The 13,833-nt window shown below is 37.1% G+C and overlaps 1 protein-coding gene across 2 annotated transcripts in view; it reads left to right on the top strand.

The window, feature by feature from the left end:
• Positions 1-13,833, top strand: part of Macc1 (MET transcriptional regulator MACC1) — an 89,377-nt gene that overhangs the window by 56,625 nt on the left and 18,919 nt on the right. For both annotated transcript variants that reach the window (XM_057783052.1, XM_057783053.1), the window contains exons 3-4: positions 7,090-7,209; positions 10,956-12,994. In XM_057783052.1, coding sequence (XP_057639035.1) covers positions 7,098-7,209; positions 10,956-12,994 — 2,151 coding nt within the window. In that variant the 5' untranslated portion in view covers positions 7,090-7,097. The remainder of the gene's footprint in view (positions 1-7,089; positions 7,210-10,955; positions 12,995-13,833) is intronic.

The following is a 13,833-nucleotide window of genomic DNA, read 5'->3' as shown; positions in this document are numbered from 1 at the left end:
GAGATTAATATAATTACATTTCTCTCTTTCCTTTCCTCACTTCAAGCACTCACACATATCCCTCCTTGCTCTCTTTCAAATTCATAGTTGTTAGGAAATGAATTACATTTGTAATTATTTTCTCATTAATTATTGCTACATACATATGCATTTACATATATATTCCTAAATTGCTTAGTCTGTATAATTTTACTTGTATGTAGTTTTCACGGTTGACCATTCAATACTGGCTAACCAATTGGTGTTCTCTGGAGAAGATTATTTTGTCAGAATTTATCATTCTTTAGTTGCCTGTATAGTTTTAGAAATCAACGAAATGAAATTGGAATCCCTGGGTACCAGGCTGTGAAGTTCGTCAAAAAACTTGCCAGATGGACTTCCAAGTAGTTGTATCTATGAATACTTCCACTAGAGTATATACAATTTCCCTTTTTGCTAGGTTTCCTGTTTTAGGCTACATTATTGGTGAGATTTCACAGGTCAAGTTTTCCTGGCATATACAAAAGACCCTATCATAAATCATATTTCCTGGTCCTCTGGGTCTTCCAATTTTCCTACCCATTCTCCTGAAAGGTTTCCTGTGCCTCAGGTATAGGGGTTGTGTTTTAGATATCTGTTGCTGAAGGGCACTCCATGGTCAGTTGTTCTCTGCATTTGGACCAGTTGTGACTTTCTGCAATCATCCAGCTGCTACAGCTTTAGTGAAGAGTGAGTGCTATACCTATATGTGGGTATAAGGATTCATATTTAGAATGCAGTTAGAATATTTTTATATTGCATTTTACTTTTTAAAAAAATATTTATTTATTTATAAGTATACAATATTCTGTCTGTGTGTCAGCCTGCAGGACAGAAGAGGGCATCAGATCTCATTTCAGATGGTTGTGGGCCACCATGTGGTTGCTGGGATTTGAACTCAGGACCTTTAGAAGAGCAGGCAATGCTCTTAGCCACTGAGCCACCTCGCCAGCCCTGCATTTTACATTTTTACATACTAATCCAAGCCCTCCACTCCTGCTTCGTGCACCTTCCCCTCACTCTTCCCCTCCATCTATTTCTCAGAGAGTATAAGGCCTTGCATGTGGAGTCAACAAATTCGATCACAACACCATGTTGAGGTAGAACCAAGGTCCTCCCCCTTGTGTCTAAGTGGAGCAAGGTTTCTCTTTAAAGGATATGGGCTCCAAAATGTCTGATCATTCATTAGCGAGTACTCCTGATCCCACAGCCAGTGGCTCCACAACTGGTAAAGGTACCCACTGTCACTGGCTTTCAGGGGCCTGGATAGATCTTATGCAGGTTTCCTAGTTGTCAGTCCAGAGTCAGTGATCTCTCACTAATTCCGGGTAGCTTTTTCTGTGAGTTTTTTCGTCAGAGTCTTGAACCCTTTGCTCATGTTATTACTCCTTCCTCTCTTTGACAGGAGTCCAGGAGCTATATCCAGTAGTTAGTTCCACAACTAACCACTCTGCATCTACCTCTCTGCATCTGCTTCCATCAGTTATCAGATGAAGGTTTTAGGAAATACTGTCTATAGTATTCTCCTTCCTAGGCAGATCCATGTATTATTTCTCTTAGGCTCCTCTTTGCTACCTAGCTTCTCTGGGGTTGTAGATTGTAAGCTGGCCATCCTTTCTTTTTGCCCAATATTTACTTATATGAGTGAGTACATGCCATATTTGTCATTCGGGTTCTGGGTTACCACAGTCACGATGATTTTCCCCACTTCTGTCCATTTGACTGCAAATTTCAAGATGCTCTTGTTTTGTATTGCTGAGTAGTACTCCATTGTGTAAATGTACCACATTTTCTTTATCCATTCTATGGTTGAGAGGCATCTGGGTTGTTTCCAGGTACTGGCTATTACGAATAATGCTGTTATGAACAAAGTTGAGCAAGTGTCCTTATGGTATAAGTGTGCCTTCTTTGGCTATATATCCAAAAGTGGTATTTCTGGGTCATGAGGTAGACTGATTCCTAATTTTCTGAGAAACTGCCATAGTGATTTCCAAAGTGGCTGTACAAGTTTGCACTCCCACTAGCAGAGGAGGAGTGTTCTCCTTTCTTCACGTCCTCCACATAAGCTGCCATTCTGACAGGTGTATGATGGTATCTCAAAGGTGTTTTGATTTGCATTTCCCTGATAGCTAGGATGCTGAACAATTTATTAAATGTTGTTCAGGCGTTCACAGTTTTTTTTTTCTGTTGAGAATTCTCTGTTTAGATCAGACTCCATTTTTTAATTGGATTATTTGGTATTTTGGTATTTAGTTTCTTAAGTTCTTTTTATATTTTGGAGATCAGCCCTCTGTCAGATGTTGGGCTGGTGAAGATCTTTTCACATTCCAAAGGCTTCCATTTTGTCTTGTTGACCATGTCATTTGCCTTACAGAAGCTTTTCAGTTTTAGGACTTTCCGTTAATTAATTATTTCTCTCAGTCCCCGAGGTACTGGGTTATATTTAGGAAGTGGTCCCTTGTGCCAATGCGTTCAAGTATACTTTCTCTTCTATGACGTTTAGTATGGTTGGATTTATGTTGAGCTGTTTGATCCACTTGGACGTCCTTTTTGCGCATGGTATACAAATAGATATGGATCTATTTGCACTCTTCTACATGTTGACGTCCAATTATACTAGCACCATTTGTTGAAAATGTTTTCCTTTTTTTTTAGCTTATAGTTTCAGAGTTTCTGTAAAAAATCAGGTGTTCATAGGTATGTGGATGGATATCCAGGTCTTTGATTTGATTCCATAGATCAACCTGTCTGGTTTTATGCCAATACCAAAGTGTTTTCATTACTGTAGCTCTGTAATCGAGCTTGAAGTCAGGGATGGTGATACCTCCAGAAGTTCCTTTATTGTACAGGAATATTGTTTTGGCTCTCCTGGGTTTTTTGTTTTTCCATATGAAGTTGAGTATTGTTCTTTTGAGGTCTGTGAGGAACTGTGTTGGGATTTTGATGGGGATTGCATTGAATCTGTAGATTGCTTTTGGTAAGATTAGCAATTTTACTGTGTTAATCCTATCTATACAAGAGCATGGGAGATCTTTCCATTTTCTGGTACCCTTTTCAATTTCTTTCTTGAAAGACTTAAAGTTCTTGTCATGAAGGTCTTTTACTTGTTTGGTTAGTATTACCCCAAGATATTTTATGTTGTTTGTGGCTATTGTGAAGGGTGATGTTTCTCTGATTTCTTTCTCAGCCCATTTATCATCTATATATAGGATGGCTACTGATTTCTTTGAGTTAATCTTGTGTCCTGCCATATTATTAAAGGTGTTTATCAGCTGTAGAAGTTTCCTCATAGAATTTTGGGGGTCACTAATGTGTACTATGATATCATCTGTAAATAGCAAAAATTTGACTTCTTCCCTTCTAAATTGCATCCCCTTGATCTCCTATTGTTGTCTTATTGATCAAGCTAGCACCTCAAGTACTATAATGAATAGATATGGAAAGAATGGACAGCATTATTTTGTTCTTGATTTTCGTGGGATTGCTTTGAGTTTCTCTCCATTAAGTTTGATGTTATCTATTGGCTTTCTATATATTGTCTTTATTATATTTAGGAATGTTTCTGGTATTCCTTGTTGTTCTTTCTGCGGGGTTGGAAAGGAAACACGAGACACACGGCGGTCCCACAAGGGTAAACTTTAATGGGGGGGGTGACTACAAGTGAGGGACAGGGGTGAAGAGAAAAGGGGGGCATGAGTTTTAAGGGGGATCCAGGTGCGTCTGAGAAAAATGTCCTGCGCATGTGTGGCTTTTTGTCGAACACTTGAATGCTTCTGGGAATTGTAGTCCGGCGGGATGCTGTATACTCTGCGCATGCGCGATCTTCTCGTTGCACCCTGAATTCTTCTGGGAATTGTAGTCTGGAGATTTTCTGCGCATGTGCGGTCTTTTCGTCCCCAAAAGGAACAACATTCCTGATCTCTCCAAGACCTTTATCATGAAGGGGTTTTGGATTTTGTCAAAGGCTTTTCATCGTCTAATGAGATTATTATGTGTTTTTTTCTATTTGTTTATGTTACTGATTACTAAAAGCTTAAACTGAACATTACTAAAGCTTAAATTGTTCCTCAAATCCCATATACTAATAGTGGGACATTTCAACACTCTACTCTCACCATGGGACAGGTCTACCAAACAGAGACTTGATAGAAACAAAGGAACTAACAGATGTCATTTCTCAAATGAGCTTAATAGACATCTATAGAACATTACACTCAACCCTAAGAGTCCACCTTTTTCTCAGTACCCCATGGAGCCTACTCTAAAATTGACCTCAAATTCAATAACAAACAAACCTTAACAGATACAAAAAAAAAATTGGAATAACCCCCTGTATCTTATCAGATCACCATGACTTAAAAGTTACAATTCAACAACACTAATTGCAGAAAACCCACAAACTCATAGAAATTGAGCAATGTTCAAGTGAACCACCACTGGGTCAAAGAAGAAATAAAGAAAGACATTAAAGACTTCCTAAAGTTATGGGATAAAATGAAAGCATTCCACAGAAGAAAGTTCATAGCACTAAATGACTACATAAAGAAGTTGGAGAAAATCTCATACTAGTGAAATAACAGAACATCTGAAACCCCTAGAACAAAAAGAAGCAAATTCACCCAGGAGCAGATGACAGCAAATAATCAAACCGAGGGCTGAAGTCAATAAAATAGAAACAAAGAAAACAATAGAAAGATTCAATGAGACAAAGAGCTGGTTCTTCAAAAAAAAAAAAAAAATCAACAAGATAGACAAACCTTTATCCAAACTAACCAAAGGCAGAGAGGAATACACAAATTAGCAAAATCAGAAATGAAAAGGGGAATATAACAACAGATACAGAGGAAATGCAGAGAATCATCAGGCCATACTTCAAAAACTTACTCCACTAAATTGGAAAATTTAAAGGAAATGGACAATTTCCTGGATATGTTCCACACACCAAAATTAAATCAAGACCTGATAAACAAATTAAATAGACCTATAACCCCTAAGGAAATAGAACCTGTCATCAAAAGCCTCCCCCACCCAAAAAGCCCAGGACCAGATGATTTCAGTGCAAAATTCTATCAGAATTTCAAAACAGAGTTACTACAAATACTCATCAAATTGTTCTACACAATAGAAACTGAAGCAATATTACCAAATGCTTTTTACAGTCACCCTGTCAACCAAATCACAGAAAGACACAACTAAGAAAGAGAATTACAGACCAATTTCCCTCATGAACATTGACGCAAAAATACTCAACAAAACACTGGCAAACTGAATCCAAGAATACATCAGAAAAATTATCCACCGTGGTCAAGTAGGCTTCCTCCCAGAGATACAGGGATAGTTCAACATACAAAATATGTCAGTGTAATCCACCACATAAGCAGTTAGAAATTATACAGGTTTAGGAAAGTTGTGGTCACACATTGTCCTCTGGGGTCACAGGCCTCAGTAGGATCGGTTTATAGTGTCTGGCATGAACTCCCTTCTGTTAAGCAGGCCTTAAATCCAGTTAGATGACTGTTGCTTATCCTCAGTACCAATATTACACCTTGATTGCTTTTTTCCTTGGGCAGCTTACATAGCTCCTTGTAGTATTATGAGAATGAGAATTAGTATTTAGGAAGGAGGCTTCCAAGTCAGATTTAACTGATTTCTCCTGTATCTTAAGTGTCTGGTGTCTTTAGCAATAGGATTTTACCTTCAATTTCTAGGAGGCAATCAAGGGCAATGGTATTAACTTAGGGTGCTTTTGGGACTCCTTTGACCAACAACTCAAAAAAAAAAAAAGTTTCCCAGTCCTGGCACTGAAGTTTTCTTTGATGTTTATGGCTTTTGGGGGGGGGGCAATTATCATCCTAAGTGCTATAAGTTCATTTAAACTACATACATGTGTAATTTATATATACACAATTTTATAGTAAACATTATAGCCTTTTCAAAGATTTTGTGTTATTTATCCCTCCTCTCTGAATTACCTTCACTCCCCCCTCTTCTGGTCAGTCCCCCCTCCATTTTTTTTTCTGTTTCTCCTTCATAGCATCTTCGATGCAGCAGTGCTTGGAGGCAAAGGCAGGTGGACCTCTGAGTTTAAGTCCAGTCTGGTTTACACAGAGAGTTACAGGACATCGAGGGTTACATAGGAAGATATTGGACAGGGGGAAGGGATATTATTGCTTTTGACATAGACAACCAATGATTCATGATACCCACATGGCTGCCTCAGTCAGGTAGATATCAAGATTTCATATGAGTGTGAGATTCCTTCTGGGGTGTCCATTCTGTATCTTTGGCATATTTCTGTTCTGATTTCACATTATATTCCTTAGTGCACATTTATAATAAATGCTGATAGCTAACAGGCAGTGAGCACTATCTGAATTATTATCTTTAGCATTTGTCTTAAGCATTTTCAATGACAAAACATGTTTTAAAACAACATGCTTCAAAAACAGCATATTTTGTATGATAACTATTAACAATTTTGACTTCAATTAAAAATAAAAGAGAGAAATTACAAATATACTCATAGACATATAATATATATCTAATGTAATTTTTCTTGGGATTGCATTGGACACGTAGAAGAATTTGGGATTTTTCAGATTAGTTTTATTTAATTTTCTAGTCATCAGAGATTATCCATTTATTAACATGTCAGCTTACTATTCTTTCTCTTATCTCAGGCTTTTATTGGTTGTTTTATATTGACTTACTAATGAAGGTATTTCCACAGTAAATTCATTGTTTGGGGTTAATCTAGAATTGACAGTTTTCAAAATAGCAATAACATTCATTTCAGGACATTTAGTAGAAGCAGAGACCTCTGCTCCGTGTAACAGCTCTGGCTGTCCTGGGATTTGCTTTATTAGACCAGGCTGGCCTTGAACTCACAGAGATCCTTTTGCCTCTGCCTACTGAGTGCTGGGAAAAGGCATGAGTGACCACTGCCTATCTCTGTATAGATACTCACATGACGCTTTTTGTTTAAATAAGAATAACCATGTTTTAGGTTGTTCCCTTTGCCAACCTGCTTACATATTCACACAATAAATATGTCCTCTAATTGCTTTGTAGATGGCAAAATGGTAATCAGTGAAGGAGCCTATTGCTGGCCAAGAGGAATTGCTCAAAATAGATCTGAAGGACATTTGGTTGACATGGAAGTCTCAAAACTCTCAAAAAATCATATTACAGGTACAAGAATTTATAATATGGTAATGTTGCTGTGTAATTAAGTCAAATGATTTCCTATATATATGGAATGTTTGCCTCTAAAAATTGCTATAGAAGATTTACAAAATTCTCAAGTACAAGTGCTATCAGAAATAGAATAACATTAAAGATAAATGCTTTCTTTTTAAATTGATTTTATTGAGATTTGCTCCCCTCCCTGTCTCTCCTCTCCCTTTTAATCCTCTCCCATGGTCCACATGCTCCCAATTAATAAGGAGATCTTGCTTTTTTCTACTTCCCATGATAATTAGATTCATGTATGTCTCTCTTTGGGACATTCATTGTTGTCTAGGTTCTCTGGAATCGTGGTTTGTAAGCTAGCTTTCTTTGCTTTATGTTTAAAAACCACTTATGAGTGAGTAGCTATAAAAATTGTCTTTTTGGTTCTAGCTTACCTCACTCAATATGATGTTTTCTAGCTCCATCCATTTGCCGGCAAATTTTGAGGCGTTGCTATTTTTTTTTCTGCTGTGTAGGACTCCATTGTGTAAATGTAGCACATTTTCCTTATCCATTCTTCAGTTAAGGGGCATTTAGATTGTTTCCATGTTCAGGCTATGACAAGCAATGCTGCTATGAACATAGTTGAGTACATGTCCTTGTGACACGATGGGGCATCCTTTGGCTATATACCCAAAAGTGGTATTACTGGGTCTTGAAGAAGGTTGTTTCCAAATTTTCCGAGAAATCGCCACACTGATGTCCAAAGGGGCTGTACCAGTTTGCACTCCAGCAGAAATTCAGAAGTGTTTCTTTATCCCACATCCTCTATAGTATAAGTCATCCATAGCACAAGTTGTCATAACATGGCCATTCTTACAGGTGTAAGATGGAATCTCAGAGTTGTTTTGATTTGCATTTCTCTGATGACTAAGGATGTTGAGCATTTCCTTAAGTGTCTTTCAGCCATTTCAGACTCTTCTGTTGAGAGTTCTTTGTTTAGGTCTGTACTCCATTTTTTATTGGATTATTTGTTCTTTTGATGACCAATTTCTTGAGTTCTTTGTATATTTTGGAGATCAGACCTCTGTCTGATGTGGGGTTGGTAAAGATCTTTTCCCATTCTGTGGGCTGTCATTTTGTCTCATTGATCTTGTCCTTTGTTTTACAGAAGCGTCTCGCTTTCAGGAAGTCCCATTTATTAATTGTTTCTCTCAGTATCTGTGTTGCTGGTATTATATTTAGGAAGTGGTCTTCTGTACCAATGCATTCAAGTGTACTTCTCACTTTCTCTTCTATAAGGTTCAGTGTGGTTGGCTTTATGTTGAGGTATTTGATCCATTTGGACTTGAGCTTTGTTCATGGAGTGAGATATGGATCTATTTTCATTCTTCTACATCTTGATATCCAGTTATGCCAAAACCATTTGTTAAATATGTTTTGTTTTTTCCATTTAATATTTTTTGCTTCTTTGTCAAAAATCAGGTGTTCAAAGGTTTGTAGATTAATATCCAGGTCTTCGATTCAGTTCCATTGGTCCTTCTGTCTATTTTTATGCCAATACCAGGCTGTTTTCAGTACTGTAGCTCTGTAGTAGAGTTTGAAGTCAGGAATTGTGATACCTCCAGCCATTCTTTTATTATAGGATTGTTTTAGCTATTTTGGGTTTCTTGCTTTTCCATATAAAGTGGAGTATTGTTCTTTTAAGGTCTGTGAAGAATTTTACTGGGATTTTGATGGGCATTGCATTGAATCTGTAGATTGCTTTTGATAAGATTGCCATTTTTACTATGGTAATTTTACCTACCCAAGAGCATGGGAGATCTTTCCACTTATGGCATCTTCTTCAATTTCTTTCTTCAAAGATTTAAAGTTCTTGTCATACAAGTCTTCCCCTTGTTTGGTTAGAATTACTCCGAGATATTTTATGCTATTTGTGGCTATTTTGACAGTTTCTCTGATTTCTATCTTGGCCTATTGATAAGTACTTTCTTTATAAAGTACACTTATTAGTGTGCTAGGGCTAGAGAGATGCCTTTGTGTATGAAATGCTTGCAATTTAAGCATGAAGACAAGACTTTATTTTGCCTTATTACAGTAAATACCAGGCATGGGTGTTCATCTGTAGTCCCAGTGCTAGGGAATCAGAGACAGGAAGTTATCTGGAGCTTACTGCCCAGCATATGTAGCTAATCAGTGAGCTCTAGGTTCAATGAGAGACCCTGTCTCAAAATATAAGGTGAACCTTGATAGAGGGAAACACCTGATGTTGACATCTGTTCTCCACATATAGGTGTAATTGTATGCATACCTCCCCCACAGACACTGTGCACATGTGTGCGTGTATGCACGCGCACACACACACATGTACCACATACACACGCCACACACATATGCCCCTTATACACATGCACACACATAAACCACATGCACACGCACCCACATACATGCATCACACACATGCCCACAGACACATGCACACACATATCACACACACTCACACACACAATTATAGCATATTGACATATTACAATAAATATCATTAATTCATAAATTCATTAATAAACAAATAGTATGTCCTGCAAATGTTGTGAACTTGAGGGTAGTGGTGACAAGCAGGGACTGATGCAGCCTAGTAATTTTCATGGAGCAGAATCCAATTGACCTGATCCTCATAGTAGAAAATGAGTTTTGAGAGAGTTGGGGTAGATGAATAGAGGATGTGTGATAACAAGAGAAATACCCTTTCTGTTTTTCAAAATTCATCTTATGCCTTTTAATAAGCAACATAACTTACTTAAAGCAAAATAAAAGCTTCCTTAGGAAAAAGGTAACAGTTTTCTGAAACTCTTGTTTCTAGAAAACTTCGGATGACTCAGTTGTCCGTGTGGCTTTCATTGTCCCTAAAGCTGTATCAACTGCGCATTTCTTCATGTTTGTGACTGGTCATTAGACTAGTAGAAAGAGGCAAACAAAAGCCACTCTAAACATAAAATGACCTTGATTACATTGTTTTTATGTGTTCTTCAAGCCCTTTCTAGAGAAACAGTGAAGTGTTTCTGTTTCTAGTGGCATCCCATATTTTACCATTACAATTTTTCAGAAGTTCGGTTTATTCCTGCAGGCAGTAATTTCACTGTCAATCTGGGTTTTCAATGTGTCTTTCACACACATTCAAAAAGTAATGTTGTTTATTAATGCAATGTTGCCAGAAATGAATAATTAATGATAATTTTAACTTACAAGGTTGTTTTGAAAACTACTCAAGTTCATAAGGGTATGTTTGACATTCCTTAGATTTTATTTGAAAAGAAAGACTTCAAATTAATTTTTTGGAGACCAACAGCTCAATGTTTAGAAAAATTATGGATGTTGGCTACTTTTTTCAGTGTTTCCTTAGGTAAATGAAACATAAAATACTAAGAAATAACTTTATGTAAGTATAAGTAAATGTGTTAAATGCTTTATTAACGTGTTGTTATAAATAATTATATGCTGTACTCAACATACATTTACTTTATATTTCATGATCCTTTAAGATAGAATTAATGTATCTGTACTTACAATAACTTGGTATAAACTTCCCCTTTCCTCATTTTTAAATAAGTGGATATGGTTTTACTACTAAGCTTGTAGTGGAGAGCAGCATCAAAAATCAAAGGCTAAAGTAAGTTTTGAATTTGTAACCTATGAGTAAATTAATCATGGTTTTATCTCAGATTCCCACTTATTTTTTTTCTTTGCATTGTTTTTGCTTAAATAACAAGCATGCCAGGAGTTAGACTTGTCTCACAACTGGACAGATGCTTCTACTCACCATGGTGATAGTGTTGCCAAAGCTGCAAATCCATTCTGGAATGAACTATCTGCTTCGAACCCATTTCTGGAGGACATCACTAAGCTAAGAAATAAGCAAAAGAGAGATAATATGTCCATTTTGAAGGAAGATCCTTTTCTTTTTTTAAAACAAATTGAAACAGGGAATTCTTTTGATTCCTCTGAAGATGAACTTGACCTGGATCAGGTGCTTAGGCCATCTTCCTCGAGGAAGTCGGAAAGGTCTAAGAGTGTTTCAGAACTCCTGGACATCTTACGTGATACATCACATGCTCATCAGAGTATACACCACTCTGACCAGATCCTAATACAAGACTTAGAGTGGCTTCAAAATGACCGAGAAGCATACAAAATGGCTTGGTTAAGTCAACGTCAGCTAGCGCGCTCTTGTATGGATCTGAATATAATTAATCAAAGTCCTGGATGGGCTCAAACACAAATTGCAGAGACCACTACAGTTTGTAAATTAAACCACCAAGGAGGGTCAGTTCAGTTACCTGACTCAGACATCATTGTTCATGTACCCCAGGGAAACATAGCCATAGGAGAATTCCAGGAGATATCTCTGAGAGCGTTTCTGGATCCTCCACCAAAGCTGAACCATAATCTCTCCTGTACTGTAAGCCCTCTTTTGGAAATAAGGATAAGCAACCCTAAAACTATAAGAGCTATTTTGCTGGAGATGAAAATTGGAGCAGAAGTAAAAATAGATCCCCTGAGCCAAGTCATGACAAAAATGGTGTGTTTACACAGCCTGGACAGAGAAGGCCCTTTCCAAGCACTGAACAACTGCTATGTCTACAAAGACACCATCCAAGCAAAGTTTCTTGATCTGAGCCACGTAATGTACATAGTCATAGCTGTACAAGCTGAGGCCATTCAGCCACCAGCTGCTACTATGTGGAATTATATTCACAAAACCACTTCCATTGGAATTTATGGGCCCAAATATATCCATCAAAATTTTACTGCTGTTTTTGTAGTTTGTGGGCACAACTATGTGCCAGGAAAATTTGCAGTCTCTGACATTAGGACGGGTGGAAAAAATACATCTCCAGTAGTATTTTATCTCTGGGGAAGGCATTCATGGTTACTTGACAAACCACAAGATTTAATTATTTCGGCTTTTTCATGTGATGCTAATTTTGAAGTAAAGATAGAGAGAGAAAGGCAAATAATTGCACAAAGGCAATTGGAAGCAGGTGCAGTCATCCATCAAAAAGTTTTCTTTTCTTCAGTTGACCACAGAGAGATGCACTCATTTGTTTTCCGGGTTCATGTGGGGTCTCCGGATGGAAAAACAATCACACAATTCTTTGTCACTTCACCTGATCCAGCCCCAAACCTCAAAAGGCTCTTAGATCTGCAGAGCTACTTCCAGGAGAGAGAAAGCAAGAGAGTGCCTTTGTTATTGACAGGGTTTATCAACTACCCCACTTTCCAAGTTAAAAAAGTGAAATTCACCAATTATGGAATCACAGTGAAGACGGTACTGAGGCAAAGTAAAATTGACTACTTACTTGAGTATTTAAAGGGGGATATAATTGCCCTTCTTGGAGAAAGCCCAGTAAGAGCCATCGGACAGTCCAAAGTGAAAGAGTGGTATGTAGGTGTCCTTCGAGGTAAGATTGGGCTTGTACATTGCAAAAATGTCAAGGTGATTTGCAAAGAACAAGTAATGTCTATATCTGATAGTATTTTGACAACCAAGAATCTTTTGGAGCAAATTGCCTTGCCATTTAAAAATCTGACTTATATATACTCTGTTGTATTGACTCTGGTGTCAGAAAACATTCATGATTGGAAAGTTTTAGCTAACGTCCTGGACTACTCACATCTGGCACAGGAAGATTTTGATCAAATTAAAGCAGACAACGAACCAGAAAGGGTTTCTTATATTGTCAAGAAATTAAAGGAAGATTGCCATAAAGACAGAAGTACCAGGAAGTTTCTTTATGAACTGATTGTGGTGAGTATTTGTTGATAATAATAATTTATTTTAGAGAACTTCAATAACTTGATGATAATTACAGCAAGCATTAGATGTGAAATGAAAAACTAGTAGTCTCAAATCCATTGAAGTCCTGAACAACTTTTCCTGCAAGGTCATAGCATTGGAGTTAATCGTGATTTTCTCAGAAAATAGGTCTATAAGGATCATCTTTTAAGAGACTTTAATGGTTGTGTTTTTGTTGGACCTTTTGTTTTAAATTTAAGAGATTAACTCTTTTTTTTCTCAAATATTTGGACAACCCTAAAAGTATCATATAAACTCCATAACATGAACGTAAAGAAAACCATAGCATAAAAGTAAAGAAAACAAACAAAAATACTTGATCTTATAGAGGCTTATTTTTCAATGTTTCTTTCCTTCAAATACATGAGTATTATCCATTATTTCATCAGATTAATGTTCTTTTGTATGGAATGCTGCATGCTCCAGCAATGCTTCTACCAACACTGTATTTCATATGCTAATAGAATTCTCAAGGGTCAACTCTTTTGAGCATGTACTTTCTCAGTTAAAAACCTTGTGGAGATTATAAATATTTGAATTTAAAACAGAAATCAATGTTATAGTAACAAAGTATCAGGATGACATTTCTAAAGAAGATAAAAATATGAATGTAGCTAATTCTTCCTAAATGCCAAATTCTAATACTGTCTTCAAATAGCATGTGAGTGTGTATGTGGGGGGCGGCATAAAATGTTTTTGTAAGTAAATGTTAGTAAGTGTACTGAGTAGTATAAATATGGAAACGGTACTCATATGTCTGAAAATGATGAATAAGACAGTGGGTAGAGACA

The sequence above is a fragment of the Chionomys nivalis genome, chromosome 10, assembly GCF_950005125.1.
Source record: "Chionomys nivalis chromosome 10, mChiNiv1.1, whole genome shotgun sequence".
Taxonomy (NCBI): Eukaryota; Metazoa; Chordata; class Mammalia; order Rodentia; family Cricetidae; genus Chionomys; species Chionomys nivalis.
Note: the sequence above shows the minus strand (reverse complement) of the source record. Positions and strands in the feature narration are given on the sequence as shown.